A 24373-nucleotide genomic window follows, 5' to 3' on the forward strand; every position below is an offset into this window, starting at 1 on the left:
TGTTGCCTCCGAAACGTCGTGATTTTATTATTTTATTTTATTAATTCTAATTACATTTTTTTACCTACGTGACTTTACCGATAAAACTACGAGTAAGAGTGTAAGTCTATTAAGGCTATAGGGGGATCTTTGTCTTCGTGGAGAGCGGTCGTGCAAGGGTTAGCGCGCAGCGCTACGAACCCGGTGACCCGGGTTTGATTCCCGCTCAAGGCCAACACCGGTGACGATTATCCGAACCGGTTCTGAGCCTCCCCTAGGTCGACTCAGCCTCAAATGAGTAACTGCTGCGGTGTGTAAAGATCGCCGCTCGGGGGACAAAGCCGGCCGGGCGTGGTGCTTGCCACCCACCGCTCCGCGTATCGCACCGGCCTTCATAAGTGCTCGCTAACAGCACTTGCCCCAACAGTCTGTTAAGGCTATACGGGGGAAGGGGGGGATCTTTGTATTTATCTTTGTTTGTGTCTATCCCTGCATGCCTTACGCCTGTTTCACTCCCGGGGGACCCCATGGTTACAGGCGTAATCGGGGACGCGCTCCTGCCACGTGCATCCAAAGACAAAGATCCCCCATATAGCCTTAACGGACTGTAGGGGCAAGTGCCACGTGCATCCACACGCACCGCCCCACACGCGCCATCCCTCCTCGCAGGAACGCAGCAGCTGGGGTGCTCGTGACGACGATGATCTGGGGGTTGCGTCCCACTGAAGATGAAATCAAATGTCAAGTGCAGAAGTTGTCCCAACCGCGCGAGCGGCTTGTCCCTCGTCTCGCCACCGCTGGTCGACGTCGACGGCAGGTCGAGTGACTGCTCGTCGTGCGTGCCCAGTGAGTTGTAGCGGTGGAGGCGTTGCCGCGGCGAACGAGGGCTATCGAGGAGAGATGGAGTTCGTGAACGTTTGCATTTTTAAGGGTGCAGTTTAATGAAGTGTCTGTAGGTATTTGAGGAACACTTTGGTCATTTTCAATGCGGTAGTTTTCAGAACGTGATGAAAATAGTGGCCACACTTTTGTGTAAAATGATAATGACGTTATATAACTTAATAACATTTAATAATGCGCGTTTTAATTTAATTAATTTGATACTGTTAATGATAGGGTTGAACGACACGCAAAAGTATGCTCACAGACAGCAGCGAGGCATGACTCCCACCGCATGTATGGTACTGTACAACACGCACCTTTGCGTGTTGTTACATCTCTGGAGTTGGCGGTCTAGACAAGGCTGAGAGCATTGCACGTGCAATGCGCCGGTCACGTGACTTGTACGCAAGGCCGAGGCAGGGCCGCGGGGCCTCTGCTGTGCGCCGAGTGGTGGCCTCTGGTCGCGTCCAGCCCTCGCGGCGCTCCCTTCGTTTGTCACGAGGTTCACGATGAGGGTTGTGATGAGGGTTGTGATGAGGGTTGTGGTGAGGTGTGTGATGAGGGTTGTGATGAGGGTTGTGATGAGGGTTGTGATGAGGGTTGTGATGATGCTTGTGATGAGGGTTGTGATGAGGGTTGTGATGAGGGTTGTGATGAGGTTCGCGATGAAGTTTGTGATGAGGTTTTTCTCGCCATTTACAGAAAGCGTTGGATTGGAACAATTTTTTTTTCTACATTTGGTTGATGATTACTTTTTTCCCCCCAAACGGTGTTTCTTACCTGCGTGCCATTACATTCAGCGCCTAACTTAAACCCATGTCTCCCTTGGCAACAACAAAAAAACTTTAAAAATATCTATTTTGAAATGTACAAACACAAGCGAATAAAAGCCGTGGTCGTGAACACGATGCCGTCGATTTCTCCACGTCGGAGTGTCTCCCCAGGGTGGCGTTTAGCTCTGGCGTCGGTGGTCCAAAGCCATTTTTGGTGAAAATTCCCAAAACGCACAGAGCTGCTATTGTGATGGGCGCGTGGCACTCATTAACCTACACCAATTTTAACCGTCGCCAGCTCTGTTGACAATGCTGTGTGCGATGGTTTGCACGCTGTTCTTCCAATGTAGAGGTCCGTCGGTCTGTTTCGATTTCCCGGCGCGGCAGTTTTGTATAATGAGCTATTATCTTAAATGCCAACACCCCCTTCCCCCCTTCCACTGCTGCATACGTCCATCCAGCAATGCGAATGACGACACCCACAGCGAAACTGATCGACAGGTCACACGTGGTGGTGGGGTAAAGTGTGGGTACTTCCACTTCTTCCAAGCCGTCTGGCCGGCGTGGAAGAGGAGGCCAAAACACCTTGTAAATGCGCCGTCTTCCACAGCTTCGCTTTTTGGTGGAGTCCCTTCCGCCAGCAGCAGCGGCGTTGCACCTTTGCCACTGCAGCTGATAAAGCAATGTCGTTGCGTGCGCCGGAGTTCTGATCGAGCTGCTCTTGCGCGTCTCCTGTTTTGTGCCTCTCTCTCCTCGTGCTGCAGCTACGAGCTGAGGCTGCAGCTCATGGTCCTCAAGGAGGAATTCCACCCCACGGTGGCCTCGGCACGCGACGGAATCCGCGTGGTGCGCCAGGCGGTCACAGGTACGGAGCCCCACCTCTCTCTCTCTCTCTCCCCGCTTCCTACTCGAGATGTTAACTACCTCGCCTGGTGTGTCTCTCTCTCTGTGGTCGCGTGGATTTTTATCCGGGTACTCCGGTTTTTCCCTCCACATTTACAATCAAAGTCATGCGTTCAGAGTATTTGGCTGCTGTAAATCTCCACGTGATGACAAGCCACTTGGTTGAGCTATCATTTGTGATAACCAGGTCGCTTCTGAGAATAAGAATTATATAGCTCAGTGCACCTTGTAAAATAGAATAAGAAAGACGTACCGCTTTAGTTTGTAACGCTAGCGTGCAGCAGCGCGCATCACCGTCATCGCTGACCCTTCCCACCCGAGCGGCGCTCCGCTTTCTTTTGACGCGCGGGGGGAATCATTGTCTCCTTGGGGTTTTGTGTTGTTGTGTTCTTTAAAAACTCTCTTTCTTTTTGACACTTCGCCTTTGAAGTTAAGCGCGTGGGGGATGTGCGGGCGAGCGGGCGGGCGAGTGGGTGAGCGGGGTATCTCCGGTGTCAGCGAGCTCACACGGCCGGGTTACCGACGGCCCCCATGCCAGGTGTGGCCCCATTGAGAAAACTGGAACGCGGAGGGAGTGGGAACTGCCCAGGCACATCTCCACCACCCACCACCCAAGCCGTGCGGGTTGTTTGACCATACTTCACCACCAGTGGTCAGTCCAGGTCGGTGAGGGAGGAGTGGGTGCCCAGAATTGGGTTTTAGTAATTAAAAAAAAACACAAGCCAGGTGCCACAGCGACCACTGACGATAGCTGTGGCACACTGCCACTACCGCCCCACCCAAACCTGAAGTTGTTTCGCCTTTCACGACCGCTACTCCCACTGTGTGCTCTGATTTATGCGTCGTCCTCGTTTTTATTAATATATGAATGGGGTCTGTAAGGTACGGCTTGATTCGGCTCCAGCCTCACGCACCGTGTCCTAATCAATCAATCAAATCTGTATTTTGCGTGCCAATATCGCCGTCAGGATAGTAGGCGTCGGTGCGCATTCATATCAGAACGGGAACGGTACAGGGGCGTGGAGCAACAGAATCAGAATATTTATTTATACTGCAGGAGGAATCCGATGAGCTAGAAAGCTCTTTTTCACACATGTCCAGTCGGGGCACGGGGTCAGAACGTCACAACAACAACAGGACAACAAACCTCGATAGCAGTGCAATGTACAGGAACGGAAAGAAAATGACTTACAACACAAAAATATATACGAATGCCATTACTCGCCAAATATGAAAGGATGCACGCACATATCTAACCCGCTCGCGAGTTGGGATGGTCCTTTGAAAAGACGTGTGCGCATTTGTATCGGTCACTTAGATGTTTTGTTACAACAAAGTTTCACGCGAACAAACGGGCACTCACTCGGATGAAAGAGGTCACCGGAGAAGCGGCGCTAATCGATGTGAAAGTTCCCCGCGCCGCTGACCCAGCCGCAACTGTTTTTGATTTCTCCGTCGCTTTGGAAACCCAAGTCGGGCTCGAGCAGCCTCGGGCGTTTCTTTTTATTAAATCTGAAAATGCCACAAAAAAAAAACGAATCCGCAAAATGTTAAACATGCATCCTCACAGCCAGGGGTGGATCCAGCAGGGTGGGTTGTTCACGTGTGAAGAGGAGGAGGAGGAGGTTCACGTGTGAGTGGAGGAGGAGGAAGACGTGTTGGCGAGTATCGGTGTCACGTGGCAGGGGTGCAGGCGGCGTGTTAAGCGTTGCGTAGCTGGGTGGCTGGGTGGCTGGGTGGCTGGGTGGCTGGATGGCTGGGTGGCTGGGTGGCTGGGTGGCTGGGTGGCTGGGTGGCTGGGTGGCTGGGTGGCTGGGTGGCTGGGTGGCTGGGTGGGTATGTGTGTATGTCGGACTTGTTTCTCACCGCACGTAGTCAGCCGTGCTAATGGGAGGTGCGGGGGAAGGACAACCAACTAAACACAGAAAGCAGTTCTCAAGAAATTAGTTTTCACTCTAGATTTGAGAGTGCATAGCTCCCAAGTGGCCTCCTAATATCGGAAGGAAGAGCGTTCCAGACGGCCGCAGAAGCGCATCTGCAAGCGCGCGATGCGGTGACCACCGTCTTCGTTTGATGGTTCTCCACAAGCCGCTGCTGCGAGGGTGACTGGAGTTTCCGTGGTGGTGGTGGTTTATGCTCCGTGACAAGCTTGGTTGCTGGTGGCTGTGTTGCTGGCTACCTGGGTGGCTGGCTGGCTGGGTGGCTCAGTGGGTGGGTGACTGGCCAAGTGCTTTTGTTCAGGAAAAAAAAATAAACATGAGTTGCACCAAAACTGAGGATCAGGGACCCTGAGTGTGTACAACCTAAACAAACCAGGGCGGGGGTTGCGGAGGGGGGGGGGCCCACGTGACCCCCAACTTTACCTGTTGTCCCGTCAACTTATGTTAACCAACCGGTTTGCAGGAGCCTCCACGAGTCTCCATTTCGGAGATGCCTACAGCCCGTCCCAAATGAATGCGCACACCGCCAATGGCAGTACCGGGGCTCCCGTGGGCCAGGGGGGCCCAGGCGAGAGACTATGAAGTTGCCGGGGAGGGGGAGGGAGGCGGGGGAGGGGGGGGCTGTTTCGTTTCTTGCACCAGGGCCCATAGCAAGAGTCGCTTCACTCACTGCACGCTGGGCCACGCAGACAGAGACGAGCAGGTTGTCCGCGTGCCTCGCACGTCTTGAGCGTGAATCAGGGGCAGACGGACCGAGGGAGGAAGCAGATCGCTCGTTTGAAAATGTCGCCGAGGCAGCAAAAAGTTTGGGAGTGTGGTCGGCCTGGGCCTCGGTGCAGGGAGTGAAATGGGGCATCCTGTCCACCTTGCCCCCACCCCACTCCTCTTACCAGCCCCTTCGGCACCATGGGACCCAGCGCAGTTGCACCGCCTTCACACTCGATAGCTACGCCAATGGCCATGAATGGCATCAGTGCATGTGCCGCCCACCTGGGCAACACAATGAGGTGTTGGGGAGCGGTAGTGTAGTGGTTAGCACGCTGCACTATTCCCGCTCACGACCAACACCGGTGACGATTATCTGAACCGGTCCTGGGCCTCCTCTAGGTCGAATTGGCCTCACATGAGCACCTGGTGCGGTGTGTAAACATCGCCACTGGGGAGACAAAGGCGGCCGGGCGTGGTGCTGGCCACCCACTCCTTAGTGTGCCGTTCCGGCCTTCATAGGTGCTCGCTAACAGCACTTGCCCCAACAGTCTGTTCAGGCTATAGGGGGGATCTTTGTCTCTTTTTTTTGTGTGTGTGTCGGCGGAGTGTGACGCTTTGCCGGCGGTTAGCGAGTTCGCAAGTTGTGACCCGGTTGACCTCAGCCGTGTTCCCCTCCTGTGACCCGCAGAGCTGCAGGCGTGCGAGCAGCTCCACAAGGTGATCCACCTCGTGCTGAAGGCAGGAAACTACATGAATGCGGTAGGTCAACTGCCTCGATCCCTGGCTTGAAAGAAACAAGATAGAGTGCGCATGCATCACAAATGCATGCGCCGCAGTCAACATCGGTGGCGACGATCTATCTGAACCGGTCCTGGGTCTCCCCTTGATTGGCTCGGCTTTAAATGAGTACATAATGCAGTGTGCGAAGCATCGGCACCGGAGAGACAAAGGTGGACGGGCGTGGTGCTGGCCACCCACCCCTCCCTGTTGCCCGTTCCGGCCTTAATAGATTGCTCGCTAACAGCACTTGCTCCAACAGTTTATTAAATGCTTTACGGGGGAACGTTATCTTTGTATATACCCAGTACTTACAAGCAGGTGTATATATTTTTTTCTGCTTGACATTTTGATTTTATATAAGCGCAAAATATCTCGAGTGGTAAAATAGCAGGCTGTGTGTTCCGAGTTCGCACGTTCAAATTACAATGATTATGGCCGTCGCCCCGGGACGATATTTACGATCAACACGGCGGCTGCTGTTGTCCTCCTCCTCGTCCCCCCCCTCCTCCCGCTGACGCTCAACGAACCGCGGCTGACGCCACCGCCACTGTTGTCCCAACCCAGGGAGGGCACGCAGGAAACGCCGCGGGCTTCAAGATCACGTCGCTGCTGAAACTCGCGGATACGCGCGCCAACAAGCCCGGCATGAGCCTCATGCACTTTGTGGTGATGGTGAGTTCGGGAGAGCGTGGCGCGCGTGTGCGTGCGCACGCAACGATCCCCCGTGTAGCCTTGAGTAGACCGACGGTGGCACGTCGCACCAGGTACCCACTTAAGGCCGAATCGACCTAGGGGAGGCACAAGACCAGTTCAGGTGTCACTCGAAGCTGATGATAGCGTGGCGCAGTGCGTGACCCACCATGCCACTCGCGTGGTGTCGCTCATGCTTACAGTGACACGTCGCTCTGTGTGCATGTACACACCGCGTCACTGGCACAACACAAAGTCGTCTTTACTGACACCAAGGGTGCACGCACCAGGGCACTGACACACAATTGCTGGCACAGCGGAAGATTGGCAGTAATAATCTTTCATTTTATTCAACCGAGAAAAAAAAAACTCCCTTCTTCCGTTGTTATGATTGGCCAATTCCATTTTTGAGTGTTTGGGTGCATGTGGGAAGAAACGGGAGAAAACCCCAGGCATGTCAGGGGATAACACTCAAAGCATGGCACGCATGGATTACATTCGCTGCTGCTGGATTGCCATCTCAAGCCAACAAACACCCCCCCGGTATCCCCAGGCGTTCTCCCATCCAAGTATTCGCCAGGCTCAACCGTCGCGTAGCTTCCGACTTCTGACTACGTGGCAGCATATAAATGCGGCACGAGACATTGGATGTCGATGCACTGGCCCCCTGCTGTCCACCGCGGAGCCCCACAGCCACATGGCAGCCCGCTCTGTCAAAGTCGCCGCGCACCCGAGCAATGTCCACGCTCAAATCTGCTTGGCTTGCGGGAGATCTGACGAAGAGCGAGCACGTTCAGGGCGATTTGGTCGTTGGCAATGTTACACGCATCTGCACACACACGCACATACTCCACACTACTGACACACACACACACACTCCACACTACTGACACACACACATCACAATACTGACACACACACACTCCACACTACTGACACACACACGCACATACTCCACACTACTGACACACACGCACATACTCCACACTACTGACACACACGCACATAGTCCACACTACTGACACACACACGCACATACTCCACAACTAATGACACACACTGCACACTACTGACACATGCACACACTCCACCCTACTGACACACACGACTGACACACGACTGACACACGCACACACTCCACACTAGTGACACACACGCATGCACACACTCCACCCTACTGACACACCGCACACACTCCACACTACTGACATGTACACACTCCACCCTGCTGACACACGCACACACGACTGACACACGCACACACTCCACCCTACTGACACACACGCACACACTCCACACTAGTGACACACACACACACTCCACCCTACTGACACACACGCACACACTCCACACTAGTGACACACACGCACGCACACACTCCACCTTACTGACACACACGCGCACACTCCACACTAGTGACACACACGCACACACACACTCCACCCTACTGACACACACGCACACACACACTCCACCCTACTGACACACCGCACACGCGCGCGCACACACTCCACACTAGTGACACACACGCACACACTCCACCCTACTGACACACCGCACACGCGCGCGCACACAAGAGGAGGGGCACTGGCGAACACGCTCGCACGCGTTTACCGCGAAGCGCGCAGGATGCGGTGAACCCCGTTCAGCGGGGTGAACCCCGCGGCTGTCCTCGCGGAGACGAGGTCCCCCCCCGGGGCGCGCCCCGAGCGAGCTGCTCGTCTCGCCACTCGCGATCGGCTCCCGCTGCTGCTCGCCGCCTCTCCGCACGCGCCGCGTGAAGTTTCATTCCGCCCGTGGGTAGCGCAACGTTAGGGCGGTGGAGCGGTGGCGCGGTGGTTAGGGCAGTAGCCCGATGCAACCTCGTGGTTGTTTAAAGTTGGGGGGGGGGGCAAATAAAAGCTTAGGGGGTGCACGAGACACTGCCCCCCCCCCACTACCACCCTTGACTCACAAAGCATGGGGTAGAGCTTGCAACTGGCTGACCCCATGCCCCCGACTGCACACTTGTGAAAAAGAGCCTCAGTGGCTCATCGGATTCCTCCTGCAGTCGAGATGAAGATTCCGATTCTGAGCTTCGTGCCCCAGCAGGATTAACACTGACGTTGGGCATGGCTGGGGTGAATAAAACTCCAACGACTGCGTCACTACTGCCCACTAGCTTTTTCACCCGGTATAATTAGCCAATGTCGATTGACATTGCACTTGCGCGCGAATATCAGCATCGTCCCTTCACTTATTTGTATTTAAATATATCTACTATCTCGACCAAGATGTCTGGCCAGAGGGGAAAAGTAGGCCAAAAACCTAAGAGGGTCTATGTTGAGCTACCCCAAGTGCTTGCCCTTCCCCCAGCAGTGGTGAGAGTGAGCAAATGCAGCGCTGCACATTTTTTTACCTTTCATATGAACTATGTCAATGCATCTATAAAAGTGAGTGCAATTTACGTCGACTCAACCTCAAATGAGCACCTGGTGCAGTGTGCAATCATCGGCACTGGGGAGACAAAAGCGGTCGAGCGCCGTGCCGGCCTTCATAGCTTCTCGCTAACAGCACTTGCCCCAACAGTCAGTTCACGCTGCACACCTTCCAATTAGCGCGGTTGGCTACGTACTGTGCGAAAGAAGTTCGACGACCACACGTGCTCTGATCCACGTGATTGCCACGTGCTCCCGTTTGCCTGGCCGTCTGGTGAAATGCCGCCAGCGTCTGCGTCACCGGCGGGCGGGGCAAATCGCCCACCGGGCTCAACGTTCGCGACCGATTTTGTGGCCACGCGAATCTGACCCCCCCCCCCCCTTCGTGTCGTGTGCTTGAGCCTCTTTAAAACACGAGGGGGGGCTCTGACAAGCGCAGCGCGATGGTGTGCACGGGGTGCCGACTCCCGTTTTTGTTGTCATTCTTGCAGGAGGCGCAAAAGCTGGACCCCTCCTTGCTGTCTTTCCCGGACAAGTTGGTGCATATTGAAGAAGCAAAGAGGTAAACGCTCTCGGAGAGAGAATGCGCCGTTCACCTGTGGCCTTCTCTCTCATCCTGAGGTCTTACCAGGAATGGATTTTGAGGTTGAGGGGCTTAAGGGACGTCGGCTCTGATGTCAAGGGCCCAACATTCCAGAGGAGCCCATGAACAAAAACACGGGTTTTCTTTTTATTCATAAAAGTGGAACTGTTTATTCATCTTATCGATATATTAGAAATAACGTAACACTATAAACAATACAACCTTTATTGTTGCTGTTTGAAGTAGATTATTTTAACTATCAACGACCAACGTAGATTGACCATCTAGTTTGCACTCATGCTCAACTAACGCCTCCAGCCCACAGCTGATTGTTATTGGGATCAAACATCGAAATTGAATTTTTTGCACTTTTTGTACTCAGCATGGACGGGTTGTGCTTTTTCTGTAGGATTTTATTGTGTATTACGTATGTGATGTTTAGATTTGTGTACAATGAATTTTAGGTGTATCTTGTAATTTTATTGTTTGTTGCGGTTGAACCCAAATCAAGAGCCGAATGGCTCACAGGGGAAATCCTAATAAATGAAACTGAAACTGCGAGGGTTGGCAATGTTGTGTTTGGTGGATCGCGCACAGCGCTGTGAACCTTGAGTCTGAATCCTGCTCATGACCAATGACAGTGGCGAATATCTTGAACTGGTCCTGCTCGCGAAGAACACTTTCCCCAACAGTCTGCGAAAAGGCTATATGGGTGATCTTTGTCTGTATGTGCAAGGGTAGAGGCAGTGGAGATGGGTGTAGGGGAGGGGTCTTTTCTGCTCTGGTGTCCCCGGGGTAGAGATACCTAAATCCGGCCCCGCCTGTAGGCTTCTCAACCTAGGCTCTGACACCCCCCACGATCAGAGCTGGAATCTCTCACCGCGCTGGGTCACATCAGTTTGCGCTGTCCTCCTGCGCTAGCGGCTCGCAGGCCCGGGAAGGCATTGTTGTTATTCCCCTGCCGTGGGAACGAGGGGATGGCCATTCAAGTGTCAATCAGTGGAGATTGCGCTGTCCGTCCAGCCCCTTGTAGAACCGCTACCTCTCAGATAAAGTCCTTCAAGGCCGTGATGGCTCGTCACGACGTCTGCAGCTAAGTCGGCAACTTGACGGCATTTCAAGCGGACGGGCATGTCTGTTAAAGGGAGGCACAGCCCACTAAACAAATAACTCTTATCGTGTTGATAGCAGCCTGGGCTCTGTATCCCAGGGTGTCCAACACAAGCTTGAAGCTGAGCTAACGAGAAGTAAATTACTTTCTAGACGTGTTAACATAGTGTGCCATAGCAACGTCGCAGCGGTGACGTATTCAAATATATGTGAGTGGTGTCGCAGCGATATAACATGACCAGAGTGCCATGGTGGCGTGCTTAACTGCAACTTTAACGTCCATTTTCTTATCAACAAAGCTTCGAGCTGGGACACGACCTAGGGCTCCATCAACAAGATAAGAGACGTTTGTTTTTTGGGTTGTGTCCTGCATTAAGCACCGCTTTGTGACACAGTGGGGGCGAAACAACAGGAAGGTTTGCCATCAGTGGCGTAGCTATCAAAGTGTGCAGGCGGTGCAACTGTCACTCGGACCCACGGGCCAGACGGAGTCACGCGCAGGGCGGGGGGGGGGGGTTTGTGGCCGGGCCCATTTCTAAACTAAACTATTTTATTTTACAAGGTAAGGCCCACTGAGCTGCTCCATAGCTCTTTTTCAGAAGTGACCTGGCCACAAATGATAGCTCAACAAAGTAGCTTATCATTGAGTGAACATTTATAGCAGCCAAACATACCCTAAACGCGTGATGTTGATTCTAAATTTGGATGTAAAATCCGGAGGACCCGGAGGAAAATGCACGTGACCACAGGGGAGAGAGACACCGCATACTCCAAATATAAATAGGTGTCAGGGTTGGGATCGAACCCACGACCTCCTGTATACCAGGCAACCACGATGCCCCACTGTTTCAACCGCGCCACTCCGCCGGTCGCTGGACCAGCGATTGACGTGAGGCGCCGTTGCCGTGCCGTCGTTGCCCGTGACCCAGGCTCTCGGTGGAGACGATGGAGCTGGAACTGGAGAGTCTGAGCCAGAAGATCGCCTCGCTCCGCCAGAAAGTGCGCGCCGACCCTCAGCTCAGCCTTCAGATGGATTCCTTCTTCCAGGTACCGGCGGAGAAACAAACTCAGGCACCCGGTCATCCGTTGAGCGTCGACGGTATGGCACAAATCGCCCGCGACCAGATCAGAATGTGCCCGATCCCGTCGTTTTCTCGGAAGCTAAGCAGAGTTGGGAAAGGATAGTGCCTGGGATGGGCGACCACAATGCACAAGCAGGTTGTTGTGTAGAGCTACGGGGCGACATTGGTGGGCAGGAGAGGGTAGCGCAGCAAAATCCATCGTTGTACTGCGCCATTCTCCCACGTCTATGTGCCCCGCCTTCTCCGATCAACACCGATCAGAGTGGTGAAGTATGGCCAAACAGCCCCCATGACCCTCACGGTGTGATGAGTCATGGGGGTTATACAAGTACACGGTTAGCACGAACTGATTCTTAACTTTTCTAGCCAATCAGACAAGGGGATTTTGCCACAATTCTGGGATATGGATCAATGTCTTATCCACCTGTCCATCATTTCAGTTGAGAAACTTTGATTTTTTTTACATTAACCGCTGTGTGGGCGGTGGCTGTAGAATAGCTTCATTGTCTATAAGCTAAGCATTGTACAATAAGACATGGGCAGAGGCAGCGATTGATGTGCTTTGGCTCACTTCCAAAGTTTAAAACATCCTTCTTAGTGGAGCTTGCGTCTCTGACCCAGTGAGTTTGAGGAAGGGCAAAGCTGCTTCATCATCATCACGATCATCACTGGCAACCTTTATCTCTCCGCTGCTGCATGAAGGTCTCCCTAGGCCACCACAACAGTCCAGCCCTTACTTACAACCCTTACTAGTTGGCTGTGTCGGGTGGTGGCGGGTTTTAACGACACATTTATACGTTTACGTGATATAACCCAAAAAACCTCTATTATGAGTGTATTGTTTGTCCCCCTTCATGGATGTGCCACGTGCCTTCTCACCGTTGCTGTCCAAAGTTGCGACGGCCTCCCATCTCCGCGTTTGTGTCGCGTCAGTGTCCATCGCGTGCACGATGAGGCGGGTTTTTTTCTCCAAATAATTTGCCCGAGACAAGTTTCGTTGGAGAAATACATTTTAGGTCAATGTCGATTGATGTTGAGGAAGTATTCTCGATTATGCCTGGAAATTCATTTGTTGTTGTTATTGTTGTTGCTGCTCTGATTTCTCTTCGCCTGATTGTTGTGCTCTATGCTACTTTATCTTTACTGTCGCTTCAGTGAGCCAGGGCACTTCCCCCCTGAGCTCCCCACTCAGTGGGCCTGTAAATGCAGCGGAGAGAAATAAAGAAACTTGAACATCGAAATGTACACCTCAGCCTCATTTGGGAACGACTGCACGACCCCCGGACAAAGTTGCCACTTTTAATCAACGCCGCACGGAAACCTCAAACACGAGTCGAATCTTCAAACTCGATTGGTTGCAGGCGCAGGATTCAAATCGCCGCTGTCGTCGCTGACTCTCTCCGGTTTTTCGTTTGGCATTGCGTGCGCTTCGTCACGCGTGCTTTGCGTCACACGTGTGCGTTCGTGTCCGGCCGCGGGTGGCGTGGATCAGGAGGCGTCGCGCACCATGGCGGAGCTGGGGCGCCGCCGGACGGTGCTCCGCGCCGACACTCGCTCGCTCGCCAGCTTCCTCTGCGAGGACGAGGAGGGCTTCTCGCTGCAGGAGTGCTTCGGCATCTTCCACAGCTTCTGCGCCAAGGTCCGGAACGCCATCAAGGTACGCACCGGACCTCCCCGCCCCCCCCCCCTCCACCCCTCTTGTGCTTGTTAAAAGAAAGTAATGGCCAAGCCGGCGAGTATGACCGGCAACTTTGGCCAGGTCTGTTTATCTTTGGAATTGAACCGCATATCGGAATACGTGAATTTATATGAAATTTATCTGAAAAGGTAAACGCTGAACCATCCCACGCCCTCGCTTCGCCAGCGGTGGCGTGGTTGACGTGGAACCTGGTGCGAGGGATTAAATGGGGCCCTTCTGTCCAAATTCCCCTCTTCTCGAAGTCCGGTGACTTTGCTCCCGTAGCCCGTGGGCTCCGGTGCAGTTGCACTGCCTGCGCATCCCGATGGCTACGCCAGTGGCCACGATTTTAACAGCGCGAGTGCCGTCACCCGTGGCTACGCGCTCACACGTGCCTCCTGGCCGCCACCCAATCTCCGTCCCTCCACTCCCCGGCAGGAGAACCGCGAGCGCGAGATGAACGAGCTGCGGCAGCAGCGCACGCGGGAAGGCATCCTCGCTACCGCCGGGAGCCAAGCGGCACTCGCTGGCCTTCCCCGCGGACGAGCCGGTCTCCCGGGGCAGCGGCAGCGGCAGCGGCGGCGAGGCCGACCCGGAGCAGGCTCTGCCCGAGTCGCCCGTCGCCGGCACGTCGCCCGTGACGCCCGTCTCGCCGATGCTCGCGCTCTCCCGCACCTCGGTCGGGTCCACCAATGCGCGGCGTAGCAGGCGGCTACCGTCGGAGCTGGGCGGCCGTGACCTCTTGCACTTTCTGCACGCGTCGCCGCCGGTGTCGCCGCCGGTGACGGCGGCCGGCGAGCCGAGCGAGCGGGACTTCGACGGCGACCGGGAGAGGGAGCACATGCCGCTCGCAAAGTCCAGCAGCCTCCGTCGCAGTGGCGACCTCGTCAGGGGTCAGCGCGCCACCAGCCTCACGAACCGCCTGGCGTGGCGTGATGAAGACACGGAGAGGCTCCTGGGCAGAGCGGTCGAGAGGAGCAGCAGCAGCAGCGCCGGCTGCGGCGAGACGGTGGCGAGGCGCTACGACTGGGAGGGCGTCACCGCGAGGCCGTACAGGCGGAGCGCCAACATCGGAGGCGGCGTGAGCGGCGCGATCTCCGACTTGGAGAAGGCGCTGGGCATCGCGCTGGGCGCCGCGCACAACGACACGAGGAGCGCCAGCCCCGTCGCCGGAACCGCTCCCTGGGCCGCCCCCGTGGCCAGGCGGTACGGGCGAGTGGAACCCGTCACCTCGGAGCCGGATGTCGCGTCCGCCGTCCCTGATCATCGCCAGGACGGCGCGACGGCCCCGTCGCCGAGCGCGACAAAATACGACCGCATCAACGGCATGGTCGAGCGGCGTGAGCTTGTCAAGGGCTTAAAGTCCTACGACGGCGCTGTCGTCGAGGTCGCGCCTCAGCAGCCGGGGTCGGCCGCCGGGGATATGGAGGAGCCGGGCGACGTCATCCTCGTAGACCTGGAGACGACACAAGACGCATTCCCCGAGACGCGGAGGGCCGTGACGGAACCTTCGCAGGAAATCGACGCCGGCCCAGCGCCGATGACAGAACGGGCAGCTGACGTCCCGGCACCGGCCGGCAGCGATAAGCCTGATGCAGAGGTGCAGATGGTTTACTACGTGTGTGGGTCACAGCCCAACGCACCCACTACAGAGACACCCGGGGCAGGCAAGGATTTTCGGGGGGGTTCTCCGGATCTCGCTGTCATTAACGAGGCCTCGCAAGCGAGCGAAACCGGCGAGTCGAGCTGCTCTGACGAAGCAGTCGAGCGTCGCGTCTCTCTTGACAGCGCGGAGGAAGAAGCGCCAGTCTCGGCGCCGTCTGAACACCACGACCAACCAGCGCCGACCGATGATCCCCGGGAAGAATCGGACACGGAGGTGGCGCCGGAGGTGGCGCCGAAGGCGCGGGAGGAGCCGAGGAGGGAGACTCCGCCGCCCGTCGTGGGCTTGCGGCAAGTGAAGTCAAAGGTGGCCGCCTTCGTCCAGAGAACGCGGAGTTACAACGTCCCGGCGGAGCCCATCAGGCCCAGGCCCGTGGGGGGTGCGAGCTCGTCGGGTGCCGTGACGATGAAACCGGCGAGCAACAGGACGACGTTCAGCACGTCTGCGACGGCCTCGCCCGCCAAACCGGTAAAGGCGGCCAGCGTCAAGGAAAAGCCTGATACGTCGTCCTACCTGCAACGGGGCAGCCCCTTCCGGCGGTCCGTGATGTCTCCGAATCCAAAGTCGCCGCCGCCGCTGTCTGATCGCAAACCGGACGTGGAGCGCAGCGGATGCAGGAAGCCGCAGCCGGCGCTCTCGGTGCCCGACGTGCGAGATGGCGCCAGCTCCGTCGAGAGGAAAAACCCGGCGAGCAAATTGCGAGCGACGTCGGGAGCGGGGGGCAGCACGACGGACGTCCGCGGGCCGCTGAACCGGTCCGACAGGCTGAGGGCGACAGTGCGAGTGAAGGCCGGGGCGCCCGTCGAGGGCCCGCGTCCCTCCGCCTCGCGGCCCTCCTCCGCCGTCGAGCGGTCGCAGAGCTTTGGCGTTTCCGCCAGGAAGCCTCCCGAGGGCGGCAACAAAGTCACGCGGTCCGAGTCTCAGCGGACCGACGGCAAAGGCGCAACCTCTCCCACCTCTCCCACCTCTCCCGTTTGCCTTGACCACTCGAGGCAAGTGAAATCCCCGGATCTGAAAGCCGGCTTCGTCGTCCGGTTGTCGGGGGTGACGCCGAAGCACGGCCTCACACGGAACCACCTGTCCGCCTCCTCGTCGCAGCTGGGACCGAGGAAGTCGTCGTCGTCGGATCTGCCGGCGCTGAGCCGGCACTGCGGCCCCGCGGCGCGGACGGACGGGCCGCAGGCCGGGCCGAGGGACGGCACCGTGAGCCCCGCGTCGTCGGACGGGCCCAGGAATTTGTCCGTCAGGGCCGCTGCCCGGGTGGCGGCGGCGGCGGCGCCGCTGAAACCCGCGATAGGAATTCGGAGAACATCGTCGGAGAAATGTAGCCCCACGGACAACAGGCCGGGCCGGCCCCTGTGGAAGTAGAGAAAAGTGACGGTGATGAAAGTTAATAGATGGAAGAAGAAAAAAAAATACTAAAAAAGAGTCACGTATAGCAAACGCTGAAGCGAGCCAGATTATCTGACCGACGTACCTTCACGGCAAACGCGCCGACTCGTCGCGCCGGCGAGGTCCCGACGGAGTCGAGGTCGACCGCGGCGATCGCTCACCGTGCGCTTTGTGCCACCCTGTGCCTTCCGTGCCAGCGGCGGTGGGGTCCCCCGTGCGAGGGACTCTTGATAACGTCACCATGGGAAACAAATACCTTTGCCTCACATCTCAGGTGCTGCTCTGTTTCTTTTACACGCACGACCCAAACGATATTCGCACGAGTACTTATCGAAGAACGAGTGTAATGAGCGTATTCCTTCGGCTACATCTCTGGCCGTGATGTATTGAGAACTCAATCACGTGATGCACTGGCTTTCCTCGAGTGATGTGGAGCCACAAAAAGTTTATATTTGTTAACATGGTACACGCACACACACACACACACATCGTACACACACACATTGTACACACATACACCGTACACACATACACTGTACAATGACACGCGCGCAGTACACACTGCGGTTACGCAGTGTGTACTGTGGTGCACGTGTCTCTCACGAGTTGTATCCAGCACCGCCCGGCTTCTGTCTCCATATCACGAGACAACCGCTCACGTCTCTTTCCCTATTCACGTGGAGAATGCCGAGAAGTTGGTAGGCATGGCAGCCTGGACCGTGGTAGGCATGGCAACCTTGATCGTGGTAGGCATGGCAACCTTGATCGTGGTAGGCATGGCAACCTTGACCATGGTAGGCATGGCAGCCTGGACCGTGGTAGGCATGACAACCTTGACCGTGGTAGGCATGACAACCTTGACAGTGGTAGGCATTGCAACCTTGACCATGGTAGGCATGGCAGCCTGGACCGTGGTAGGCATGACAACCTTGATCGTGGTAGGCATGGCAACCTTGACAGTGGTAGGCATGGCAACCTTGCAGATGGGGTGGGGGCAGCAGCCAGGGCCACCCGGTAAACGTGGAACGTTCGGTCAACGCTGGGCCACCCCGTTGCTCCAACGGCTCCAACCACGTGCCAACGTCGGCCCAACGTTGCGCGCTTACCGGGACGGCGGCGGCCTCGCCGTGGCCACGGCCGTGCACTCTGACGAAGCTGGTGCACGGAACGAGAGCAACAGAAGCAGTGCGCGCCCTTTCCCGTCGCGTCGATGGGAGCAGGGGAGCCGGAAGCGTTCGGTGGCGATGTGGGTTGGTGGCTCACGGCCAACACCGGTGACGATTATTTGAACCGATCCTGGGCCTCCCCTAGGTCGACTCAGCCTCAAATGAGTACCTTGTGCGGTGTGTAAACATCGTCACTGGAGAGATAAAGACGGCCGGTCGTGCTGCTGGCCACCCACCCCAATGTGTGCCGTGCCGGCCTTCATAGGTGCTCGCTAACAGCACTTGCCGCAACAGTCTGTTACAGGCTATACGGGGGGTCTTTGTCTTGGTGGGTCATTCGCGGAGGGGGTCACGACGGCCCCTTGCTCGGTGCAGCAGCAGCAGCACCACGTGGGGGGGGGCGAGTGCGGCGTGTGATGTGCGGCGCGTGTCGGGCCGTCCCCGTCTCTCCGCAGATGTTCGGGAACGATTTTGAAAGTTGAAGGGACATTGTTGTCGGGTTTTTGTTGTAGACGAATGATGAGAATCTCATCGGATGGACGGCTGTGTCAAGGAACCGAAGGGGCCCATGATTGCTAATATTAAATGGGTAATGGGGGGAGGGGGGGGTCAGTACATGAATTGTCGCCACTGTCTAAAGTTTTAGGGTAGCGACCCCCCACCCCGAGCCACTGCTCCATCTATTACCCCCTCCGTGCCACAGAAACCGACGGTTGAATTGAAGCGTTGCTTCGTACGCACTGAGCACACACAGGCACACACACACTCACACACACACGGGCACACACACACGGGTACACACACGCAGGCACACACACAGAGGCACACACACACACGGGCACACACGCGCGGGCACACACACATGGGCACACACACACGGGCACACACTCACACACGCGAGCACACACACACGCGGACACAGGCACACACACGCGCGCCAGCCCGTTCATTTAGTGACTGCAGCGAGAAAACACGGGTGGAGCGGACACATAACTACCTCCAAGCTCCACGCCAGCCAGCCCGCAACGACGACACAACACATCGGCAATGTCGATTCGGGGAACAAGGCAACCCGGAACGGAGCAATGAGAACCACGCAGCAAAAAAAAAGGCGGAGGAAAAATAAACAAAACCGGGAGGAAATTCTGGGAGTCACCAAAGATCTCGCCGATCCAATGTCTCCCCACGCCACCCCTGACCCCACAGCCGCGCTCGCTGTCCACGTTGCCGACAGAGCGCATGGGGGGGGAGGCGGTCACACGTTGTGAGCGTGCACTGGCCCCTCGTTGCCACCGCTGCCTCGCTTAGCGCGGCCCTTTCCTGCCGGCACAAATGGGGCAAAGGGGGTCGCAGGCCTGCCCCCCCCCCCCCCCCAGCCTGCATGGAGCGGCGTCTGGGTTTGAAGGGTCCCGAATCACGGCGAGACACACACCCGCGTTTCGTTTCGGGATGCACTGTCGGTGAAGTAACGTCGAACAATGAACCCCCACGACCAGCACTCGTCCGTCAGTGGATCGACAAAAGGGCTGTGTGTTCAACAACACAAATCATAATAATAATACTACTTAGAATTATTATTTGAATTCAGGGAAATGGCCTGAAATGAAGCTGGTTCGAGTGTGTTGGACAATGTATCAAGCCAGCCGTGGTTACTACTCCTTTGGACAAATGTAAAAACGAGTGTCATGCTTGAATGACGTTTGCTGCGCTCGGATTAAGACATTGATTGAGGGATGTTTTCCATCACGCGTGTCATTGATCACGGTCAGGTTGGAGCGTTACTTCATTATCCTCACTCCTACTCCCTCACTTACCTACTGGTGCCCCCCCCCCCCCTTACTAATGACTTACGCCTGGATTAATGAAGGCTGCTAACAAATGAACTCGGGACCAAGAGAGATGTAACAATCTGAAGGAATCGCTGTGATCCCAGACCGTCAGGGGAAGAGAGGTCGAGATTTCGTGTCTGACTGTGATACGAGATATGTCAACTTGTTTTTTTAAATGAGTTTTGTTGTTGTTTAATGCCACTTGCCAATTACGTTTATATAAACGAAAGCTGTCTATTGTATAAAGGTCGTCTATCAATATCATGTATCAATATCGTGTATCAATATCGTCTATCAATGAGAACGCGGACTCTCTACGTTGGCTCATGGGATCACGCTCCGCGCGACACCTCGTGCGGTGGTGAGTCTGTGGTGTAGGTGAGTCTGTGGTGTAGGTGAGCGAGTCTGTGGTGTAGGTGAGTCTGTGGTGTAGGTGAGTGAGTCTGTGGTGTAGGTGAGTCTGTGGTGTAGGTGAGTGAGTCTGTGGTGTAGGTGAGTGAGTCTGTGGTGTAGGTGAGTGAGTCTGTGGTGTAGGTGAGTCTGTGGTGTAGGTTAGTGAGTCTGTGGTGTAGGTGAGTCTGTGGTGTAGGTGAGTGAGTCTGTGGTGTAGGTGAGTCTGTGGTGTAGGTGAGTGAGTCTGTGGTGTAGGTGAGTCTGTGGTGTAGGTGAGTGAGTCTGTGGTGTAGGTGAGTGAATCTGTGGTGTAGGTGAGTGAGTCTGTGGTGTAGGTGAGTGAGTCTGTGGTGTAGGTGAGTGAGTCTGTGGTGTAGGTGAGTGAGTCTGTGGTGTAGGTGAGTGAGTCTGTGGTGTAGGTGAGTGAGTCTGTGGTGTAGGTGAGTGAGTCTGTGGTGTAGGTGAGTGAGTCTGTGGTGTAGGTGAGTGAGTCTGTGGTGTAGGTGAGCGAGTCTGTGGTGTAGGTGAGCGAGTCTGTGGTGTAGGTGAGTGAGTCTGTGGTGTAGGTGAGTGAGTCTGTGGTGTAGGTGAGTGAGTCTGTGGTGTAGGTGAGTGAGTCTGTGTAGGTGAGTGAGCCTGTGTTGTAGGTGAGTGAGTCTGTGGTGTAGGTGAGTGAGTCTGTGGTGTAGGTGAGTCTGTGGTGTAGGTGAGTGAGTCTGTGTAGGTGAGTGAGTCTGTGGTGTAGGTGAGTGAGTCTGTGGTGTAGTTGAGTCTGTGGTGTAGGTGAGTGAGTCTGTGGTGTAGGTGAGTGAGTCTGTGGTGTAGGTGAGTGAGTCTGTGGTGTAGGTGAGTGAGTGTTGTAGGTGAGTGAGTCTGAGGTGTAGGTGAGTGAGTCTGTGGTGAAGGTGAGTCTGTGGTGTAGGTGAGTGAGTCTGAGGTGTAGGTGAGTGAGTCTGTCATGTGGGTGGCTCTCTCCGTCTCGTGCCTTCTCCCTGAGCTCACGTGACGCCTACAGGTGCACAGCTGAAGGGGGCCACGTGCCGAGCGGCGTGACATTCACAGATCTCACCGGGAGCCGTTTCGTTCACCCGACAGCGACGTTCGGATTAACGTAGAGCTGCTTGACTCCTGCAGCCCCCTTCCTCCTACTACTGCCCCACGGGCCTCGCCCTAACCCCACTCGAAGTGGCCCCAGGTCGGCGCGAAATAAATGATAGTGCGGAGCGCGGGCGAGACGTCGGCGGGACTCCGCTGCGTGCTTGTAAATAAATGCGCGTCACGACTGCCGACCCTCGCAATCCCGCGTTTAATTACCGTTTTTTTCTTCCTGATGAATTCATTGATTGATTGGTTTGATTACATTCATTGTACCAGCTGAGATTTATCAGTTGAACCCGAATTAAATGCATGGGGTGAGAGGGGGCGGGGCGGCGTCTAAGATTGAGAACTTCTGAACAACGAGGCAATCATTTCAGGATTAGAAATCCAGATCCGCTGGTTCATGTAGCTCGACGTGTTTAGAAACCGTCCCCCCGTTGGTCGTGCGTGGAGGAACAGCCGCGGGCTCCACGCGTTACGCCGAACGCGAGGACGTTTCGTTCGGGGTGGAACAAACGCGGAGATGGCCACGTCCTGCGGCCTCTGCTGGGGTCGTGTCCAGCCTGACGCGGCCCGCCTGCTCAGAGGCCCTGCGGTGTTCAGGTACGCATGGGACACTCGGCTCGTGAACGCTACTCGCGTGATGACGATGCCGCCGCCACTGCCGCTGCTGCGGCTGGCAGTGGCGCACAAGCACAAGCAAGGATAAGGATCCCCCGTATAACCTGAACAGACTGTAGGGGCAAGTGCTGTTAGCGAGCACCTATGAAGGCCGAAACGGTACACGAGAAGGTGGGTGGCCAGCACCACGCCCGACCGCCTTTGTGATGTTTACACACCGCACCAGGTACTCATTTGAGGCTGAGTCGACCTAGGGGAGGCCCAGGACCGGTTCAGATAATCGTCACTGGTGTTGTTGGCCGTGAGCGGGAATCGAACCCGCGTCGCCGGGTTCATAGCGCAGTGCGCTGCTACACCACACAAGCACAATTAACACACACACACCCTCTGTCAACAACAACACTGCCTTTAAATACAAACAATAAAAACGAACTGGATATAATCGGCGCCGTTTCGGGCAATGGCCCTCCTTCATAGTGCATAGAACCCAACGCGCTATGCAGCAGGGACGTTGGCCGGGACGACGCCGATTGCGTCGTTTGCTGTGAAGGCATTGTTGTTGTTGACGAGTGTGCTGAGTTTGTTTGGTTTTGCAAGTGATCCCTTTCGCTCTCACGCAGTCCAAGGGCCGGAGCAGACATAGTTACCACGTTATGGTGGCGCATTACCAAATGATAAAGTGCTGGATTATGTCGGATCTCTGAAGCTAAGCTGGTGTTGAGCGTGGCTAGTATTTGGATGGGAGGCCGGGTGGGAATGGCAAGCGTTGGCATGCATCTCAAGGTGACCAGGCCATGGCTGTAGAGCAGTGGGTTTTGAATATATTCTGCATTTACAAGCCTTGAGTGTTACCCCTATTATGCGTAGGGATTGATTGAACATCCCTAGGCAGGACCTGAAAAAAACATTCCTGAAAATCAATTAAGCTTTCTTGATTTAATAATTTGTATCATTATTGTTATAAGTGGCACCGATTTATTTTGATCATCATTAATTTCCTGATAAATTGCTCGTTTGAAAATATCAGGATTGGTCGTAAACAAATAAATCTGTGACGCCTGGAGTTTCGCCATCCTATCCCGTGCAAGTGAAATATCTGACCCTGACCCATGGACTCTAAAGTGGTCATGGCTCAACCACCGATGCTACATGACCTCTTGACCCACACTATGCTCAAGCCCCGGTGGCTGAGAACCTGGATGTTGAGAGACAAAAGAATGTGGCGGCATGCAGAGGAGCGGAGGGCTTCAGCCGCCGCGAGGAGAGAAGAGCAAAAGGGGGAGAGAGAAAGGAGTTGACTCGAGTTGTGAGCGGCCCCCACTCACCGAGTGGGAGAGACCTCCTTCAACAGCCGCACCTCCGCTCGAGCACGATTGGCTACGTACGGTGCGAAAGAAGTTCAACATACGTACAGCTCGTGAACATGGCAAAGAGCCCCCCGTGTAGTATTTAAGACTGTGGGGGACAAGTGTCGTTAGCGAGCACAAATTGGGTCTGGAATGGCGCACGAGGCTTGATGGTTTGGCCAACACAACGTCCGGCTGCATTTGTATCTACAGTGTGAATTTTAGGCTGAGTAAATCTAGAGGAGGACCAGCATCGTTTCAGATGTCACTTGTCACTGATGTGAGCCATGGCCAGTAATGAAACTCAGGCCGCAGAGTCGTGCGTGTCTTCATGTACCCTCTTCACTTTTCGATTTAAAGCTTTCGTGACTGCAGGGATTCATATTCTTGGTTCTTTCGGTAAAGTCACGTAGAAGGGAAATAATAAAATAATGCAAATAAAACATTATAAAATTCTCACGACGTTTCGGCCACAACGCAAGCAGCCGTCCTCAGGTGAAGAACAGAGCTGTCGGAAAGACAGCGTCCTAATGAACACAGCTAAGCTTGGCAGCGTATTTTGCTGCCAAGCTTAGCAGAGTCTGAATTCAGACTCTGCCTTCTCGACAGACCTGTTCTCCACCTGAAGACGGCTGCTTGCGTTGTGGCCGAAACGTCGTGAGAATTATTTTATTATGTTTTATTTTATTATTTTATTATTTTCATTCTACGTGACTTTACCGAAAGAACCAAGAAGATGTATTCCCTTTATTTTATCCCCCCCCGCCCCCCTTCGTGCCAAACTCCAAAAGGCACCGTTGAAGCGAGATCATCGGAGGCCGGGCTCTAATTATAATCATCGATGCGCGCACACTGCGGTGTGTGGCTCCCGCATAATCCCCGCAGGTTGTGTTCCCTCCGTGGTCGTTCGTTGGCATGGAGTCGCGTGCCCTCAAGCGTGTGCCATCGTCACCACAGCAACGCTCGTCGTCGTCACAAAGGAACTCGAGACGGGCTGCCCGGTGAGGCTGCACTGCCCTCTGTCGCCACGGGGAGACCTCTTGCGCTCTCCACAGCGCACGTGGACGCCACATCACCACGCCGCGCGTAAAAATAAACACAAGGCTCCCCGTTTCAAGCAAATCGTTTGGTGGTGGCGGTGGTGGCGGTGGTGGTGGCGGTGATGGTGGTGGTGATGGTGGTGGCGGTGGTGGTGGTGATGGTGGTGGCGGTGATGGTGGCGGTGATGGTGATGGTGCGTTGGCTGTGGTGCACAAACAACAAGGAGCCGTCCATAAATGACGTCACGCACCTGGAGGGGGGGGGGGGGTCAGACATTTGTGACGATGTGTGACGAGGGG

General features: G+C 55.4%; 1 protein-coding gene and 1 long non-coding RNA gene across 2 annotated transcripts in view; one reads left to right on the top strand and one right to left on the bottom strand.

Moving 5' to 3' along the window:
• Nucleotides 1–14393, top strand: part of FHDC1 (FH2 domain containing 1) — a 34002-nt gene extending 19609 nt beyond the window's left edge. Inside the window, exons 6-12 of the mRNA XM_061552470.1 lie at nucleotides 2399–2499; nucleotides 5874–5944; nucleotides 6530–6637; nucleotides 9564–9634; nucleotides 11695–11812; nucleotides 13340–13504; nucleotides 13964–14393. Coding sequence (XP_061408454.1) covers nucleotides 2399–2499; nucleotides 5874–5944; nucleotides 6530–6637; nucleotides 9564–9634; nucleotides 11695–11812; nucleotides 13340–13504; nucleotides 13964–14230 — 901 coding nt within the window. The 3' untranslated portion in view covers nucleotides 14231–14393. The remainder of the gene's footprint in view (nucleotides 1–2398; nucleotides 2500–5873; nucleotides 5945–6529; nucleotides 6638–9563; nucleotides 9635–11694; nucleotides 11813–13339; nucleotides 13505–13963) is intronic.
• A 2016-nt stretch (nucleotides 14394–16409) lies between these two features.
• On the bottom strand, nucleotides 16410–17313 carry LOC133343030 (uncharacterized). Its single transcript, XR_009755215.1, has 3 exons — nucleotides 17184–17313; nucleotides 16666–16806; nucleotides 16410–16544 (listed from the first exon to the last, which is right to left on the bottom strand). It is a non-coding gene; the product is annotated as an uncharacterized LOC133343030 (long non-coding RNA).
• Between the last annotated feature and the right edge of the window lie 7060 nt (nucleotides 17314–24373).

The sequence above is a fragment of the Lethenteron reissneri genome, chromosome 16, assembly GCF_015708825.2.
Source record: "Lethenteron reissneri isolate LAM-NWPU_2019-01 chromosome 16, ASM1570882v1, whole genome shotgun sequence".
Classification (NCBI taxonomy): Eukaryota; Metazoa; Chordata; class Hyperoartia; order Petromyzontiformes; family Petromyzontidae; genus Lethenteron; species Lethenteron reissneri.